The following is a 19,720-nucleotide window of genomic DNA, read 5'->3' on the forward strand; positions in this document are numbered from 1 at the left end:
AATGGTATGGGAAGGACAGTGGCATATTCGGATCCCCATTCTGGGTTACATGGATCTTCATACTTGGCATCCCAAGCTCCACACCCGGGCCCTTGCACCTTCAGACACTGTTGGCAGGCTAGCCGACCTGAAAAACAAGCAGGGAGCTTGCCACAGGTCTTTCATTAATACGAATCTGATACTGTGCAACATCATAACCTTGTGTGGTGGTTTGTAGTTTTTCCTGAGTGATTACAACTCAAGGGATAAAACAGTTACCATAACACAGCTAGGAAGGGTCTGTGTCCTAGCGGTTCTTTGTGAATATGTTTTTGCAGCCAGGGGGTTGGACTCAACTTTCTATAAGCTTAAGACTCTTCTGAATCTCCAGCATGCCCTGGCCCTAATCTCCAGACTGCATCTGGAAATCCAACCCTTCTGCCCAGGCTTAAACCCATCTACATACATGCCTCGAAAGATCCAATGCCAATATCCAGTTAGAAGTTGTTCTGTAACACTTGCTAGTAAATTCAAATACAGGATCTTCCAGCAGATTTGGGAAAGCATGCATGAGCAGAGGGTTCCCTCTGAAATACAAACCACTGATGGGAAGGGGAAAGAAATTGGACTTTTAGAATACACACAATCCATTTGGTACTTTAACTATCATGAAGTAAGACATGCAAATGTATGCACCTAGTTCTGTTTCTACCTCCTACCGAAATTGCTGGAAAAGGTTTTCTAACTGATTTCAAACCCCTGTTTTTTTTTAAAAAGCAGCAAACACTCCCCCCCTCCCCACCCCAAACTAGCCAACAGGGCTATAAAAGGATTTTTATCTACCAACACTGTCACTAGGTAATAAAGAGATTTCTGCTTTTGCTACTTCTATGTATAAGAAAGCAGTTATTTGAAATAATAATTATACAGGCTACGGTAGAACAGTTAAGAGACTAGAGGCTTCATTTTCCAAGGTAGGTTGGCAGGCAATACTACTTTGACACATGTAAGGCTTGTGAATTTTATAGCATTACTTAACAGCACGGAATACTTGGGTGATCAAAAAGTCATATGTGTTTCAGGTGTGCCAGAAAGGAAGCTAACTTATTAACACCTAAGACAATTCCCTGCATTTTCTTCTCCCTCTCTCACATCATCAAAACAATGTGGTTCAATCAGACCGTGCTTTTAATTAAAATATATACTGCCTACCACTTACTTTCCATTCACATTCAACAGGACAATATTAAGGTTCTTTACAGATTAAGAAAGCTTGAAAACACTGTTTTGGCCCTCTTTCTTTCTTTTTACAGGTTAGGGGCCATTTATCTTCTGCCAATGCTCTTTTCTCCTCCCTCAGAGAATTACACCACCACCACGACCCACAAAGTTTCTCACTGTATAAAAACAAAATAGGCCACTTAGAATTCTAACTTTAAATAGGATATGCTGTTTAACAGTTAATTTTTTTAACTGTTTAAAAGAAAATATATTTTTTCCCTCAGAAACTATATAAACTATATTAACTCTGCACAATACACACAACTGACCAGGTGAAGTATTTTAAGTATTGGAAAAGTATTTGGTGAAAGAAAAGCACCAATGATTTCCCAGATTAATAATACTTTTATTAATGATGTTTAAGAATGACAGTTTCAGTAAGTTCAATTTATTAAGTGTCCACATAAATCTCTTTTTTTTTTTTTTTTATACTGCTAATACCCAGCTTTTACAATTTCAAGTTTCAGTGCTTTGAGTTAAAATCAAGGAGCATATAATAGGGAATTCTTCCAACATATTCAATTCAGAGATTTGCAAGTCAGAAGGAATACTAGGATTCTCCAAGTCTGACCTCCTGTGTAACACAGGTTTTGGGCTTCCCTGATTTAACTGTTTCAGTCCAGTAACCTGGGGATTTTCTTCAGGAAAACACACCAATGCTGCTGTTTCACAGAACACCACCAAGAAAACTAGCAAGCAGCCATACTACTTCTTGAGTTTCTTTTGAGCAGCCTTCTTCTTGACCATCTGTAACCTTTTCATAGCATTGAGCTGAGATTCCTGAGAAGTCGGGCCTTTTAGGGAGGTTGACTGATTACTAGTATCTGCCGTGGTTTTGCTTGTGCTGCCCCCACTGTTACCCACAGTCCCACTGTTGCCATTCCCACTGCTCACCTGGCTGCTGGTGCTTGGCACAGTACTGCTGGGACTAGGAAGACCTACTTTGCTGACATTGTCACTGCTTACTGAACGGCTAAGAGTGGTTTTCCCCAGTGTCAGAGGCGGAGGTGGTTTCAGCTGGACAGGGTTTGTGCTGTTGTTGGCGGAAGCTATTTTTGACCCCAGTCCTGTTTTGGAAGTCGCCAACCCTGACAAACCCACGGGTTTCTGGTTATTTGAAGAAGCTGCAGGTTTCCCGCTGGCACTCTGTGCTGTTGATCCCAGTTTGGCAGTTGATGGATTGGCAGAGGAGGTTTTGGCTGCAAAAGCAGCCCATCCTGTAAGGCCACTGGTTGCTGAAGAAGAAACACTTGTACTGGCTGAGTTCCCTGAAATTGCTGCCGAGGTCTAAAATAAATGAAGCATTCTTATTATAGTAGTATCTACTTGTGTAACACAACAGCAGGAATAGATTGAGCTTCTATTTCTTTTCCCAGGAACACCCAATGGACAATAATTCATCACCAGTGACTACAGTTAGTATCAACAAGAAAAGGAAAGGATGCCAGATGCAGCCAACTTTTAATTTCCCAGCCACATAAAACTAACACTACCTGTTCTTCCCTTTCTTCTATACAGCTAGCAGGCTATCATATGGCATTGTGATCCCCCACAAACTCTAAAAGATAGTTTAACTGAAGTAACTACAAAAAGCCCCAAATTTGTGAAGTATAAAAAAAGGGAGATAAGCCACCACCTTTTATTGTTTACTGTTGTTACCTGATGTCATTTTTTACCAAAATGATGGATGCTCAGACAAAAAAAAAATAATATCAGAGACTGTAATAAATGCAATATTTAATTGCTCAGTCTTTTGGTCAAAGTAGCAGTGCCTGAATTCCTTCCCTTCCCCCCTCTTGGTTCTTAGCAGCCTGTACTATAGATACAACAAAAAAAAAAGTCACTGGACTTCTTCCCTCTAGTCTTCCCATTCAGGTACTGCAAAAGACAAACCTCCTGCAAACAAACTTTTCTTTGCCTGCAAAGTGCTATACACATTAACTGCAGTTCCAACACCTTAAACCCAGTTTTCAGATGGGGATAATACACATGTTGAATTATTAACCCAGAGTTATATCGAATGGCAGAGTCAAAATGGAAATTAAACCCCTCTATTCAAGTACTACCCTTGTGTAATATCCAGACAGTTTCTAAACAATAAAGATGATGCATGATATCAGGCCTCACTCTTACAACCTGTTTAGGCACATAAATAACTCTGCTGAGGTGAAAAAAGTTATTCACAAGTGTAAGTGCTTCAGCAGTAACCATCATATTATTCATGATGGTTTGCATCCAGGCCAAGCAATGGCAAACATTGAACACATAACTGCCTGCTTTGATTCCGAGTTAAACATGTGTTTTCCTAGGTAAGGGTCATGCTTTGTTAGACTACTGCATTATATATTACATTGCTTCTGGTTTACCACCTTTGACCAACTTGTGACAATATTTACTAAATAACTTGGAGAAACAGAAACATAAGGCAACACATATAAGAAGCAGCAGCCTTCTAAATTACGTCTCACAGAGTCAGCTAGAGTTTCCCTATCATCATGAGGAAAAGCCTTCTAACTATCAAAATATGCATATGTTACTTGACCACAGAGAGCAGATCATATCTTCTATACAGTTCATAGAATCATAAAACGGTTTGGCTTGGAAGGGACCTTAAAGATCATCTAGTTCTGACCCCTTGCCATGGGCAGGGACACCTTCCACTAGACCAGGTTGCTCAAAGCCCCATCCAGCCTGGCCTTGAACAATTCCAGAGGAGCAGGCAGCCAAAACTTCTCTGGGCAACATGCTCCGGTGCCTCACCACCCTCATAGTGAAGACTTTCTTCCTTATATCTAATCTAAATCTATCCTCTTTCAGTTTAAAATCATTACGCCTTGTCATATCGCTACACGCCCTGATAAAGGGAGTCCCTCCCCATCTTTCCTGTAGGCCCCCTTTAGGTACTGGAAAGCTGCTATAAGGTCTCCCTGAAGCCTTCTCCTCTCCAGGCTGAATAACGCCAACTCTCAGACTGTTCTCATAGGGGAAGTGCTCCAGGCCTCAGATCATCTTTGTAGCCCTCCTCTGGACTCGTTTGAGCAGGTTCATGTCTTTCTTATGCTGGGGACCCAGAGCTGGGTGCAGCTGGACTCCAGGTGGGGTCTCAAGACAGCTGAGTAGAGGGGCACAATCACCTCCCTCAACCTGCTGGCCACGCTTCTTTTGATGCGGTCCGGGATGCGATTGGCTTTCTGGGCTCATTAATTAGGATTTCTACTTGTATAAAATATCATTACAAAATTCCACAGAGTAAATTCTGTTCTCTCCCTTGTAACATAAAAACACAGTCAAGAGCTGGATGCTTTAGGGACTTATATTTGAATTGAGGTTTTTTTCCCCACTCTTTTAGCGTGCAAACCCACTATGGTACTACTCAGCACACATAGCATAGCAGACTATTTTCATTCATGGTTCTTGTGAGAAAAGATTGGCCTAACTGAAAAAATAATAACCTCTGCAGTGAAATATAAACTATTCCTCTGGAAAATTTAAACTACGTTACCTTGACTTCTGTTCTCTTGAATGCTAGAAAAGTTGGTGGGGTCTCAGGTTTTAACTTAATTTCTGTCTTCTTGACCAATGGGTCCTTCACAGCTGGTGCAACTGAAACCACTGCAGGAGCTGGTTTTTGAGGTGGTTTTTGTGTCTTCTGAGCCTGTATAAATGGATAAAAAACACCCTCAAATTAATTATGGGCCTCATAATATTGACTATTTCGACTGTTAACGAAAAGCATGAGCATTATCAGATTGCAATCTAGCCTTTACAATTTCAAGCAGACTGGTGCCTGAGAAATAGGGCAACAGGGGATGTGGAGGTAATGCTGAGTATGATACTGGGGACAGAATCCAGCCAAAAAGCATACTGAATAGGACTTGCTATTTCAGCGTGTAAAGAGCGGCAGTGTTGACACTTAGGGAATGGGAAAGCACTGGGCCTTCACAGAAATAAGGCAGAGACAGGTGAACTTGAGGAAGACAGGGACATCGTCCAGCAGTACTGGGATGCAGGCTGCAAGAGTCTGCTAAGAAGTGGCAGGTAAAATGGTAGAATTTATGCTGAAACAAAAAAAGGAAAGGGCATGTTGAAGGCAAACGTTGAACGGCTGCAATGGCTATCCTGTGCAATAACTGACCTCAAGCAAACACTCCTCTGAGTTCAAAGGCCTGATGATCATCAGAATAATCGTGCACTTCAGTCAGCGATGATAGCTCCTAGGCCAGGATCTTACATTGCTGCCTTTTCTTGTTTCTTAGTAGAGCCATTTCAACAGATAATTTGCTAAGTTATCATAGAACAGTTCCAAAACAGAACACATTTTCTGCTGTATAAAAGGGTTTGACTTTAAAATGTCAGAACTGAAGTAGTGTGAACTAATGCTTAATGTTTCACGCACCCAAAAATGCTTTCTTACTCTGATGTTTGTTTCTCATAATATGATGAGTGGGATTCCTGTGGGGTCAGGATTAGTCTGTTTAGTCAGGAAATTAACATGCAGATCAAAATAAAGGGATTTTTTTCCTGGAATGTGCTACCTTCAGCTTATTGTTGAGCCTGAGAACACTCAGCACTTAAGATCTGGAACAAAATTTGTGGTCCTGTCTTACAGAAAAACAACCATTCATGTCCAAAGCTGAGAAGAAAACTAAAACTGTAGGACTGTTTGGTAGATATTTACTAAAAACTGAGTATCACCTGAAATAAGAGGTTTTCAATTGCTGCTTACCAAGCAGGAAATAATCCTGTTTCACTCTTCTTCAGTCAACTTCTGCCTTTTAAAAAGCTTTAAGCACCACATTACAGAATACTCTTTGAGATGCTACATTAAAAAACACAGCTGTAGCAAGGGCAGCACTGCTGAGAAGAATCGTTCTCCAACATGCTTCCAAAGATTTCTGCAACCCATAAAATACTCTGACGTATTAGAAATAGCCTGCTGTATTCAAATAGTGCTCATACAAAAAACCGACTCCTACCATTCTCTTCATCTGCCTGGTACAGCGGGCACAATACCACACAAGTCGAGGATCATTCACTTCCTTGTCTGTCACTTGAGGTTTATGGCAATCCTGGTGGTAGAGATTATGGCACTCCTGACACTCCACTAGCTGATTCCCAGAAATAACTGTCATTTGCCTGCAGAGCAAATAGTTAAGAACAGATTATGGAAGAGAGTACTTAAAGGATTATCCAACTGTTGCAAATTTTGCAAGGCTTAAGGTAAAAACTATAAATATTTTTGCTTCAGTGTATATTTTCTACCTGTGGCAAATGAAACTTATTCATTTTCTTCCTGTATGAGTTCTTCCTAACATGTATTTTAGAAATTTTGTGTTTTTTAAAGGTAATTTCATTCAAGAAAATCTAAAACTTCTACACTATTAAACATGTGTATATGACACTTGATTTTCCTGTTTAATTTTTATATCAGAAATGTAAGTTTCACCTGCTTTGCTTCACCTGGGCATTTTAAGGACACCTCACTGTATACCAATTATGACTTCCTCATTATATTAGTGTCAGAAGGCCTAGTTTACATTTGGATAATTTTGCTGTAAGCTGTAGAGCAATACAGTTCAAGAACAAATAATTTTTCAGTGACAAGCCTGTAAGAGTGCTTTCTGCTACAGGATTTAACAGCATTGTCATCCAAGCGGTATACTACGTTAAAGATGTTTTATTACCCATCCTTTTGGTCCCTACTACACAAACAGACACTTGGAATTCAAGATAATACTAGAACCATGGAAAGATGGAATAGAGAGGATTAACTGTGCAGTCCTGCCTTGAAGCAAACATGTAAGCTGGTGATGAGGACTTTATTTTGTGTGGGCCTCTGGTGAAAGTAATCGCACTGTACAAATGACAAATTAGTGATATACACATGACTGGGAGTATGTCTGTGAATTAGCCAAATACCATTTTCCTAATGATTTCTTCCTTCAAATGACAAATCAGGCTATTTAATTGCTAAGCTGCTTTTGCTCATATCCCCAAGGAGCAGGTACCCAGGTAACCATGGAAACTCTATTTGTAGATGGGTGGGGAAAGGTAATACCTTATTTCTTTATATAACAGGAAAATGAAGTCTGAAGGTATTGTCCATAAGGATACAAGAACATTTTCTAAGAAATATTTCTCTTTTTAATGGGCTATTTAAAAAGAGAGGGAAAAACCTTTCTGAAATTCCAGGGCCCATTATTTTAGATACATGATATTTCAAAAGCCATTTTGTTTGTTATTCCTGAATAAACCGGGTCAGAAGAAAGCAGTGATGTTTCAACCCCATATCTCAAGGGAGGAGACTCACCCTATTTTAAAATTACAAAGAACAATCCCAGACTGATTAAAAAAACATGATCTCTTCATGCTCAGAAACAAGTTATAATTTAAAAATAAATCTAGTTTAACGGAGAAACAAACCAAATGATATTTTTACCTTCAGAAAACAAACAAACAAAAAAGTATTCATAAAAAATAAGGCTGTTCCTTCAAAACAAGGCTTTTTAGAAGACATGTATTTTGGGGTTTTTTTTGAGAGGCAGAGCTCACTATCATCTGCAAACTGCATGTAGTATTTCTTCATGTAACTGAGAAGCCATACAACTGATGAGTCCTGTTTTTCTAATATCTGCAGGTATTGGAGAGGGTGAAGTTATTTTAATACTCCCTCTCTCCTTATGCCTAACTTGGTATAAAAGAACAAGAAGAAAACCACTTCAGGCACCAACGTTCAATGAAACTGTGAAAATACATTTGACACTTAGCAAACCTTGAACAAACATTTAATATCTCTACTTTAGTTTTTACGTCTATGAAAAAAAGAGTAGTTAATATTCAAATGCACTCTTGCATTTGTGAACCCACAGCTGGGTTCTTGTTGTTAACTTGTCTTCTTAAGCAATATAAATATAAAGCCTTTGACTATGAACACCACCTACTCTGCAATTGGACATGCTGTTTTCATTCAGAATTCATTGAATAATTGATTGAACTATTAAAAAATTTCAGTTTCTGAATACCATTCATATCTGAGTTATTTTACAGAGTATCCAGTGCTTTTATATTTCATATGTACTGTGATCTTATTATTTTAGCTCAAGATGGCCAACCCCAAAAAGGGCCCACATGTTCAGAGCTGAGCAGTAAATAGTGGAATACTGTCTAACCAATGAGCTGGATTCAGAAAGTCTGAAGCACAAATACTCTGAAAAAACACCCTGTACGGCGTGAGCTGGAGATGGAGAACCACGTGACATCAGTTCCAGCAGGTTTCACATAAAATGAAAATAAATGCTGAGCATTGGGTGACTGTTGCCATCCCCTCTCTAATGGGTTGTTTCTCTCCCTGCTGTGCTTCTCCCTCCCTCTGGCATCAGCTTAATGAGAGCTATTTTAGTTAGCCAGGATAGATGCATCTTTTGCAAAAGCACTATGGATTTGTGACCACGATTAGCTAGAAGCAACGCCTTCAGCAGCCAGGTTAAACATTGACTGTGGAACAGCTAACGGAACCACGTACCTGGCCTATGCTTTTCAAAGCAGTCTTGGCCACGCTAGGCACAGGAGTTGCATTTTCTTTCTTTACTTTCTTTACTTTGCAGGCATTTCTCATTATGCTTGTACGTGTTTTCCTTTGCCAGGGAAGATGCAGAATGAATAATCCACAGCAGCTCAAGACTGTCTAAACATAACTTTTCTTTATCCCCTCCTGCCAAATAAGTTAATACCATACTGTTTTAGTAGCATTTTAACATACTGCTGAACAGGGCTTTGCCCCTTTAGGGGACAGCAAAAATGGAATTTGCAGGAAAAAAAGGTAAAATTGGAATATTTATTTCGTACTTCAAATGTTTTAACTGTTCTTCCTTTTTCAGTGTCTATAATAAGACATTAAACATTTGAGCTAACACATGGGAATGACGTGACATGAAATCTCATCATTTCACAACTGGTTAACAGTATGATTAGTTGTAACAATGGAAATTTTTCCTTCATGTACTGGAGACATCTCTTTATCTGCGCAACAGGAACAAGCATGGAAATGACTGAAGAATAAAGTTACAACGCAGTTTCTCAACTGATTTAAGGAGAGCTAAAATATATAATGCTACCAAAAGGCCAGACCCGCCTTCCTCTCTGTCCTGGATCTACATTCCTGCACCCACACATGTGCCAGCATAAGCACTTACACTCACTAAGCTGCCTGAAACCTAAACCTACTGAAAAACTCAAGCGGAGAGTCGATCCAGCAGCTGATTCATTCAGCTGATCACCAACCTGTGTGGGCAATATATCCCCTAACCAGGACAGGGAAGGGGGTACAACTGGGAGAGCCAAACTGCTCCTTTTGGAAGCAGTGGGGATTTAGGAGGACATAAATCATCTATGAAACCAAATCCTGACTTGAGTGATTTGGTCCCAGGGTGGATATTCAAAAGCATATTTTATAATTCTGTTAACACTGAATGTATTGTTAGCAGAATGTTACTAAGATCCTATTTTATAGGCCCTTACTGAAAAGTAAAAAGAACCTGTCTTGACTTAAAGATATATTTACACTGTTAACTGAAAAAACATGGCTAGGTGTAATGTCAACTGATTACGAAAAGAGGAGCAACGCATACAGATCTCACAATAATGCCACTAAAAATATTTTCAGAAGAGAAATGGTTTTTTAAAAATGCTTATCATTAGCCATTAATATTTTAACTTGTTTTCCAATAATTAAAAAACAGTATTTGTCAAGATAGGCTTTGTATCATGCCTTGTTTTATCATTTTTCACTTGCCCTTTCCTGAAGAAGAAAACTTGATTTTGTCATTAAAGGTTCAATTTTCAAGAAACCATTCTTATTCATGAAGGATGCTTAAATGTATTATTAATTTCGGATGTGTGCTTACGTGACTTCCAGAATAAAAACTACAGGAATCATTAACTGAATAGTACACAAGGAAAAAAAACCAAAACGAAACAAAACAGGTGACTACACAATGGCAATGTAGCAATGTTGTCTTACCTGCAAACAACGCAGGCTAATCCCATTTCCATAGCAAAGTCATCAGCACTGGTTTCTTCAAAGCTAGATAAATCAGGCATGGATAAATCCTTGCTTGTCTGAACTGTAATAGGAGAGGAACGAGCCTCTTGCTTCTCTAGTCTGGGCTTCTTTGGTGTATCAGCTCCTTCAGCAGTATCCCCTTTTATCTGTTACACACACAGAGAATGTGAAAATGCAAGAAGCTAATGGATATTATTAAAATGAGGAAATGACTGCAACAATTAGGTTAGCAGCATAAGAAGGTGTACTTTATACAGCATGCACACAACATTTTCCTGGGATACGTATTTTCTTCGAAATATTTATGAACTAGAAGCTCAAGTCCACTTTTTGTACTTCACCTCAAAATCCTTTGAAAAGCTTTGGGAATCCCACATTTCAGCTTGCTATGTTTTAGTAACCTCTTATTATAGGGATATTTAAAACAGACTCACAGAACAGTTTGGGTTGGAGGGGATCTTTAAAGGCCATCTAGTCCAACCCACCTGCAATGAGCAGGGAAAACATTGACAGAATTATAACGAGACTTTTGTTGGATTGCCTAAATGGCAACATGATTGGATAATACAGCTCACAGGCCATGCACAATTAGATGAGTTAACTCACACAGGTTAAAAAGAAGAGCTTTTGTTTAAAACATCTTCAAGTTTATTAACCAAGTTATTTCATCAGAGAACAAAAATTACTCACTTTATCAGTTGATCTCTTTTCTGTTTCTTTTTTCACTTTTTCTGATGCAGTGGGCTTGCCATTGTTGTTGCCAGAAGGCAAGCTAGAAGAAGCTTTAGGCTCTTGCTTACTGGAAATAGGTTTGGTAACAGATACTTTTGGTTGCTCTACTTCCTAAAAACAGAATCGAAAATTGAAGGCAAACCCTACACTTGAGATAATTCCTGGTTTGCAATTAGTTAGATGACAGGATAGGCAAAAAACATGTCATACAGCACTGGTCATCTATACGTGCACTCTTTTTTTAACATTTCTTAAATATTTTCATATGATATCAACAAATTAGTGTGTTTAAGCTGCAGTCGATTATTAAACCCTCCCCATATCACTCATCTTCCAGAGGAAAAGGTGCTCCTCTGGTAGACACAGACCTTTTTTGGAACATTAACTAAAAAGGAAAACTTTTCTGCTTTTAAAATTCAAAGATATAACTAACACAAATTTTCAGATACTTCTGAGGACAAAATTCAATATAAGATGAAAACATAAGTTGACATCTTGAGTCACCAGACATTGATACTTCATTCCCTCACAGAGAAAAATATTGACCTCCACTTAATCTCAGTCCATATTCACCTATCAGATTAATAAATTTAGATCTCAACAGAAATCAATAGTTCTTATTAATGACACATCAGTGTCAGCAACAGATAATAAGCAGAGTCTGTGAGTGAGTGATTAATCACAGCAATGTTCGTAAGCAAGGTACCCTTCCAGCCTGGTAAGAAGAGAGTAATTCTCTGTCATATACTGGGGCAGATCCCGAGCCTCAGCCCCTGCAAATTTTGCTGACTTCCTGTTGCATTAGAAATAGATCTCCTCATCTGCCTGACTGTGGTAATCCTGTGCTCCTTAGTCTGTTCTTGGATTCATGGTCAACCACAAACTAATGCCGCAGCCTGAGAGTGCGAGGAAAGGAAGTCTTGTACTTTTTTCCATTTTTGAGCTTTGTAGTCCAGCTGATACTGGAGACACGCTGAAAAGAGGAGAACAAAAGAGTTCTTCCTCTGGCCTGAGCCTCAGCCTCACCTGAGGGCAGGGGACTACCCGCCGAGCTGTTATTAGAATTGGCTTTCCAAGCCTCTTTGCACTATTATTCAGCTCCCTGCTTCCTTCTTAAACCACAAACCAATGCTTCTTTGAACTCTGACATAGAGGGCTCCTGAGAGTTTTGAGACCTGTGTTAGAGGGAACTGCAGTTTAGGTTTTGGGGAATTAACAATTCGAATAGAAAGGACTTAGACCACACAGTACAAACATGATGTATGCTGTAGCAGTAACAATGCCTTTTAGTTATTCAGAACCATGCAGAACCACATTCAGTACATATAGAAATGAAATACTACCAATGTATCAGCACACGTACCATCATTAGGACATACCAGGATGACTTCTAGGCACCCTTGGGGAGAATGCTACCTCATTATCCATATGGCAATATGTAGCAATATGAGGATGTCCCCGCTTGGTTATTTCCATACACTAATCTCAGATTCAAATATTCTCTCTAGCAGGTGTTTAGTGATTTTCAGTATATGAAAAAGAATATTTGCCCATTGGATGGCAATGGTTTCAGCCTGCAAATCACTTCTGCTTTGAACCATTTGGTGTTTTTCATTCTCATAGGACTTCATCAACAGAATTTCAAGAAAAGAGATCCAGCTTTATCAGTCAGTAGCTTGCTTTGTTTCCTATTTATCTGTAGCAAAAATAACCTGCATTTTAAAGACCTTTTAGCTCTGGTTGTAACTGGAGAAATACATAATTTTGGGTTCACCTTAGATAGCGCATATGATAGCTTACAAGCAAAAATGACAAAACCTAATATGAAAAGTGCTATTGAAAAGTCATGACACTTGCAATATAGTGTTGAATATCTCTTACAGGTCTTGGTACACCAACAAGGTAGAGATATTTTTTTTTCCCCATTAACTTCAATTAACTGAATGGATTGTGTTGCATAAAAGGGGAATGATGAATATGGACATTCTATAATTACCTTTTCTTTGTCCTCAATTTCTATTTCTCTTTTAACTTTTCAGCTATAGAAGACAAACTAGGAAAAGCAGGAGCTTTAAAAAGGCATACAGAAGTGACCCATGCTCTCTAATACTAATACCTTCTGAGATGGACGATAGCTTGAGTCAGTTCCCCTGGCCAAAGATTCATCAAGGAGCGCTTTCAGCTTTTCAGCAGAGTCCTTACTCTTTGAATGCAAGAAGCCCAGAGCTTTCAGAAAAATGGGATCAAGCTCCAAGTTCACTGTAGCAGCCATAGCGGTGTCTTTGGAGGAAGGAAAGAAAAAAACCCAAAAACAAACAAACAAACAAAAACGATGACAACTTTATCCATATGGAGCATAACTTAAACAGCATGTGGCTAACTATCTCACAAAAGCTTTTTTTAAAAAATGAAGTTATATTAAATCACAGCAAGGATGATAAGTGAATTAATTATCATCATTAGAGGATGACTGATTGTGAACCTCAGAGCTGCAGAACTTGAATCTGGCTTTACATCTGAAATGATGTCAAATTGTTCTTTGGCATGTCTGATATTCAGAAACTACAATCATCATACTTGCATAAAAGGAAAAACTATTCCATATTCTTGATATTCCATACATACAGAACATTGAAAAGTATGCCAAGTATAAACTTCAAGAAAAACAATTATTACCCTTCTCCTTAACATTATTTGCACATACAGTGATTTCTCTCATTGCTTATTTAAGAATTACAAAGAAAAATCTCTTACTTGTAGAAAAATTAACTTTGAAACTTCTGAAAAGAACAGCTTATTATAAAATACAATATGAGAGATAAAACAGCTAGTATATGATTTCATATATATATTTAAAATCTGAAAAAAATAGCATCCATTTTTAAATTTAGCTGAAACAGTGAGAAAATTTACAAGTCAATGTGATTTATCCACGTCCCCTTGTGATAGCCTAGGCTTTCATGTCAAGTAATGACTATCCAGAGCTTTAAGATGCCACAATGTCAATGTAAATAGGATAAAGTGAGGAAAAGGTTGGAATGAATTTAAAAAAAAAAGTTTGCCTCATAGCAATACATTCCTGCACTCTGGAGCTCTCTCTGGTAATTTCTTTAACAAAAGCTCTAAGGAACTGCATTCACGTCAGAAATTGTCCCTACAAAGATCTCTAACTTAATCAGTAGTTAATGACTAATAATTTAAGAAATAACATGGGAAGGAAAATTTCTTGCTCTTTTCCAAAATGGATGAGAAGTGGTATTGTTAATAATCCCTTCAAATCTTATTTGAAACACACCAGGACATTTTATTTTTTTATACAGTAATCTAGAAGACATTCTTGAACAGGCTTTCATCAGTTCTGCTCAAAAGCACTGCCTGGACAGCTTTTCAGATGGAGCTTCCAAGCTTTTGTCTGAAGAATTCCTTTTGATATTCAAGGCAGTGAACTTTTACCTCTCTGGCCAAAACACCAGCAGTGGCAGCCTGCTCCCTCAACACTTGCCTAGAAGTCTCCAGGAACCTTTATCTCATGCTGAGCTTTCACGAGACACCAGAGAATCGCTTGACTGAGATCATCAAGGAGTTCGACATACAGTAGACTTCATAGGGATTTCATCAATGGACCCAGCAGAGAGTTAAGAATCCGCTTCAAGAGCCTCTTCTCTCTTCCTTAATCTTTGCTACTTGTCAAATCACTTCCTGGTGGCCACAGAACTTCTGTTAGTAAGTACTACACACCGGTTACTCTGCTTTTCCACTGATCAAGCAGAGACTGCGGTGCAAGCCCCATCCAGACAATTCAGCCTCTCTGATGTTTACAGAAAGTGAATTTGATGCATGTGGAAAGCACACACCCTCGGTTTTTTTAATGCATCTACCTCTGATAAATTTTCAGGCTGCTCCTGAGTTCTGTGGGTAGGTTATCTCTTCCTTTTCTTTGTTCTGTGAATATGCCTTCCAGGCTTCAGTACCATATAATCTTAAATTAGTGCTCTGCTAAAAGCTTTGTTGAATGAAAACAGTAGAATTAAAACACCAATTTCAGAAATTTGGAATAATTTCCTGTTTAAAAAAAATCCTTTAAGTTCTTTTCTGAGGCTTCTTCTAGGGATATATGCTTGTCTACATAAGGAACAGGTAGCCTCAACAGTCATTAGCAGGCAATTCAGGATGCCTGTGGTATTTATAGAACAAGTGTAAGCATACTAATTCCATTTTCATCTTTCCTAAAGGTAACACTTCCCACATTTATTTCTAGCTCTAGCTTTTTAAAGGCATCTACTGTAAAGGAACTGTTAAAATCCAAATCTCAAGAGAGTTCTCCGTATTTTTGTGTGTGAAATTGAAGCAATTCTTTCTCCGTTCTCAAGGGTAAATTATAATGTCAGAGGCTAAATGCAGTTATAACTAACATACATCATGAGAAAATTCTCATGAGCAGGGAGGGAACTGGGCTTATTAAACAGTTCAAATATGCTCAGTTTAGGCATAAATTTTCAAATTTAAAAAATCTATTTGTCATTAAAGAAGGTAAGTATATTTAATGGAAATATGAACACATCACTGGCTGCCTTACAAATAGCATAATCTGAAAAAAGTAAATTGATAAATACGCTCTCCTTACTGGACCACAATACCACAGCTGTCAAACAGGCTAATACCAATAACTGGCCTGGTACAACAGGCGGGCTATTGCTTTTGGTAGTGGCCTTTTCCAAACGTTTACAGATCAGAAGAGTGGTTTGATACATATAAAGCTAAGATCCAATTACATTCATTCATGCTTTCATTCATAAACTGCTCCTCTGGTGGTGAAGTCAGCATACAGCAGCTTGATAGTCTTGGAGCAAAACTAGTACAGTGTTTTAACAACGATGCCATAGGTTATTCTGTGCAAGAGCATTCCCTGACTTTCTTCTTGAAGTGGAATCTTCGTACAGAAAATAATTCAAATGTTGTTTAGAAAAAGAAATGAGGGGAAAAGTGAGCATGACCCAGTCTTTTGTGTAGCAGTTTGATAATGCAGCTGTGAGATTAGCGGGCTGTGTTACAAGCCTTGAACCCAGCACAGAACTGGTTTTGCACAAAGCAGTAACTGAAGGGAACACGCAGGCAACTCGTGGAGCAGGGACAGGAACTCAAGCGCACCCTCTTGCAACTAAGCATTAGCCCATTAGCCCAGCCCTAAAAGCACCTTTCTCAGCTTAGGTCTCTGACACTTCTTCACTACTGTGTAAGAACTGTTTGATGATGGATGGACAAGACCAAATATAGGGTAACAAAACTCTCTGAAGTATGCAAGATTTAATATTAAAAGCCCTACAATGGACAATCGTGGAGTAACCTCCCAGTGCAGACTACTCTAAGTGACTTAAACATTTATTTCTTCCCACAGGGATTTATTAGTGGGTTGTTATTCTTAAACCGCCCAAGAATTTTTTGAGTCTCATTTCTTGAGCATACTGTTGTCTTCTGCCAAATACATATAAGCTGAATTGAGCACCATACAGAATATGTGGTCTTCCAATTTAATAGACTTATTAGATTTCTGGGGTGTAAGAGACCCTTTCTTTTCATTTATTTGCCAGCTGTTGTTTTGCATGCCTACACACGTATTATCTTATTCATCATCACTTTCAGTTAAGTGGACCTACTTACATTTTCAGATATTGATGTATTTTCATCCGTCTGTTTCAGAACTCCTATTTCTATTATTTTCTGCGACAGGTGTAAAGTTGAAAATATTTTTCCAAGAAAGCGCACACCTACAATTTGTATTGCAATGCTATTAACAAACCCATTTTTTATAAACTTTTATTTTTCACTGACACTGATGATTAGGAGGACTTTCACTCATATATCCTTTTCAGCTACCTTCAACATCTATAGCAGTTAACTTAAAACCCAGTAACATGAATCAATAGCAGATAATTCCTTCCAATGTACTGCACTGTATTAATCAATAATTAATTTCACTTACCACCATAATATCAATTCACCTTCCCCCCCCACCCCTTTGGATTCTTCCGTTCCTCAGCATTTTCTCTCTTCCCAACTAATCTAATAACTGTCATAGTGGCAGATTTTGCATATTTACCAATAATGCCTTTTCCACATCACTTCCAGATTTAATATAAGTCTCAATAAAGTAGATCAAGTCTTAAAAGCAGGAAAAACTGCATTTTTATTTTCAGTTTTTGTTTTAGTATCTTCATCAGGACTTGATTCATGATAACATTATTTCTCAGTTATCTGCCATGAGGGATATTTCAAAACCTACACACTTTAGTAGTCCCAACAACTGTATTAATCAAAACAACTGTATTAATCAGTTCTTAGTTGTCTGACATTTTCTCCAAAAGAGTTTAGAAGACTGGAGTAAAATCTACTGCTATGGACTTATTAGTACTGGTATCCTTCATTTCACATTCTATTCTACAGCATAGTTTATACTGTACTTTTAAATTAATATTTCAATCAATATCACAGTAACCTGTTTATCCAGTGTCTAAGATTACACTATTGCCCTATATTTGCTGTTTTCTACTCCTCACAGAGAGTAAGTTACTCAAGAATCACAGAATCATTCAGTTTGGAAGGGACCCCAAGTGGTCACCCTGTGCAACTTCCTGCTCAAAGCAAAGTCAACACTGAATTCAGAGCAGCTTGCCCAGGACTTAGTCCAGTTGGATCTTGAAAACCTCCCAAGACAGCAATGTGACATACCTTCTGGGCAACCTGTCCCAAGGCTTAACTGTCCTCATTTCCTTACTTCGAATTGGAAGTTCCAACTTTTGCTGTCTTTTTTTCCCCTGGAGCGTGCTGAGTAGAAAGACTGGCTCTATCTTCTCAATAATCTCCTCTTAGGGTATACAAAGGCTTCCATTAGGTCCCCCTCAAGGTAGATTACATCCAACAGTCTCCCTTCAGATCTAGTTATTTTGCCACAAAGGACAATCCAGTTGGTCAGGCACGATTTATCCTCAGTAGATCCCAAGCTGGCTATCCCCAGCCACCACCCGCTCCTCCTTTTGCCTACAAATGGCTTCCTCCACTATCTTCCCACAGGTGGAAGGAATGAGGCTGACCAGCCTGCAGTTCTCTGGATTGTCCTTCTCACCCTTTCTGAAGATGAACATAGGATTTGCCTTTCTCCAGTCTTTGGGGATCTCCCCCCATCTTGCAGCCTTTCAAAGATGACAGAGAATAGCTTTGTGAAGACACTGTCAGCTCTCAGCACCCTTGAATGCCTGGGCCCACACACTTGTCAGGTGAAGAATCCCTGCTTCAATCCTTTTCCGCAATTTGTGATTCCTCCTCTCCTTGAACCCTGCCTTGTGGCAAAAGGCCTGAAGACCTTCCTGGTGAAGTCTGAGGCAAAGAAGACACTGGCTATCTCACTTTTACCTGTGTCTGCTGTCACTAACACACTTGTCCCACTCAGCAGCAGCACCATATTTTCCTTGTGAATCCCTTTCCCTGATAAACAGCATGCTGTTACCTTTGACATCTCTTGCTAGTTTCAAATGTAGCTTAGCTTTGGCATTCCTAACACCATCCTCACATACGTGGGCAATATTTCTATATCCCTCCTTTGTAGCCTGTGTCTCCACTTCCATCTCCAGTGTATGTCCTTTTTGCATTGGCACTCTGTCGTGAGTTCCTTGTTTAATCAAGCCCTTCTCCTGTTACATCTGCCTTACCTTTCTACAAAATGGTTTTGTGCTCACGAATAGTTGTGTTGCCACAAAAATGGGCTTTATAAAAAACATTTATTCAAGTAAATGAGATAATCATACATATGCAGTTGAAATTTGCTAACCCCTGCTACCACCAAGCTTCAATATTCTGCAGAAGTGGACACAAAAATGCTCTTCAGACAGACATCACTGCTTATTGATTTAAGTCACTGGTAAATTGGTTATATTGCCATTACTGTTTTCACCCTTCCGTAATTCAATGCCTACCAAAATTTATCAGGTTTACAAATTCCCTAGATATCATCCTGCCAGTGATTTCTTGGTGAAAGAACCAAACTTCAGTTAAAAGTGAATTTCCAAATCAATTACGCCAAAGCCACGACCCGATCTTTTGCAACATACTTGCTACAAATTTCTCCCTGACGTTTCCTTTAAGAATGAAGGCAAGGCCTGGGATCTGAAAGCCACTCTTCAGAACTAAAATGCTTAAGAGAATAAAATGCCACCGCCTTTTAATCGGAAAATACCCTCCACTACGGTGGAAACTTATACGTCCTGTATTGCGCATACATCACCTCTGTTCGCTCGGTCTGGTTTCTTCCTAATTGCGGCCGGTGCCCACCCGCGGGCCAGCGCCGCCTTGGCGAGGGAGCCGGCCCGGGGGCGCCCGGCGGCAGAGGAGGACCTGCCCCAGCCCCCCCCGCCCGTGCCCCGGGGCGGAGCGGCGCTACCGCCTCCCGCCCCGGCAGAGCCCCAAGCAAGGCTCAGGGGACCCCTCGCGCCCCGTTACCGCCCGGGCCCGATTCCCGCAGGGCCACCCGCCGCGCCCTTACCGGGGAGGAGGAGGTTGTGATCGGGCGGCCGCCGCTCACCGCCCGGAGCCGGGTCCGCCGCCGCGCTGGTTCCCCCCACGGAACCAGAGCCCGGAGACAGCGGTTCCGGGCGCGCGCCCCACGTTGTGTGTGTG

The 19,720-nt window shown here is 39.6% G+C and overlaps 1 protein-coding gene across 3 annotated transcripts; it reads right to left on the minus strand.

The window, feature by feature from the left end:
• Positions 1-1,585: 1,585 nt before the first annotated feature.
• INTS12 (integrator complex subunit 12) lies at positions 1,586-19,720 on the minus strand. Of its 3 annotated transcripts, XM_064450058.1 has the most exons (8): positions 19,587-19,718; positions 16,712-16,818; positions 13,170-13,333; positions 11,012-11,164; positions 10,280-10,467; positions 6,237-6,396; positions 4,763-4,915; positions 1,586-2,547 (listed from the first exon to the last, which is right to left on the minus strand). In XM_064450058.1, exons 3-8 carry the CDS (start codon positions 13,323-13,325, stop codon positions 1,966-1,968), a joined length of 1,392 nt encoding a protein of 463 aa, XP_064306128.1. In that variant the 5' UTR covers positions 13,326-13,333; positions 16,712-16,818; positions 19,587-19,718; the 3' UTR covers positions 1,586-1,965. The 3 variants fall into 3 exon arrangements, with proteins under 3 accessions (XP_064306128.1, XP_064306127.1, XP_064306129.1); XM_064450057.1 differs by lacking the exon at positions 16,712-16,818 and having other exon boundaries at positions 19,587-19,720; XM_064450059.1 differs by lacking the exons at positions 16,712-16,818; positions 19,587-19,718 and adding an exon at positions 14,507-14,752.

This window comes from Phalacrocorax carbo, chromosome 4, assembly GCF_963921805.1.
Source record: "Phalacrocorax carbo chromosome 4, bPhaCar2.1, whole genome shotgun sequence".
Taxonomy (NCBI): Eukaryota; Metazoa; Chordata; class Aves; order Suliformes; family Phalacrocoracidae; genus Phalacrocorax; species Phalacrocorax carbo.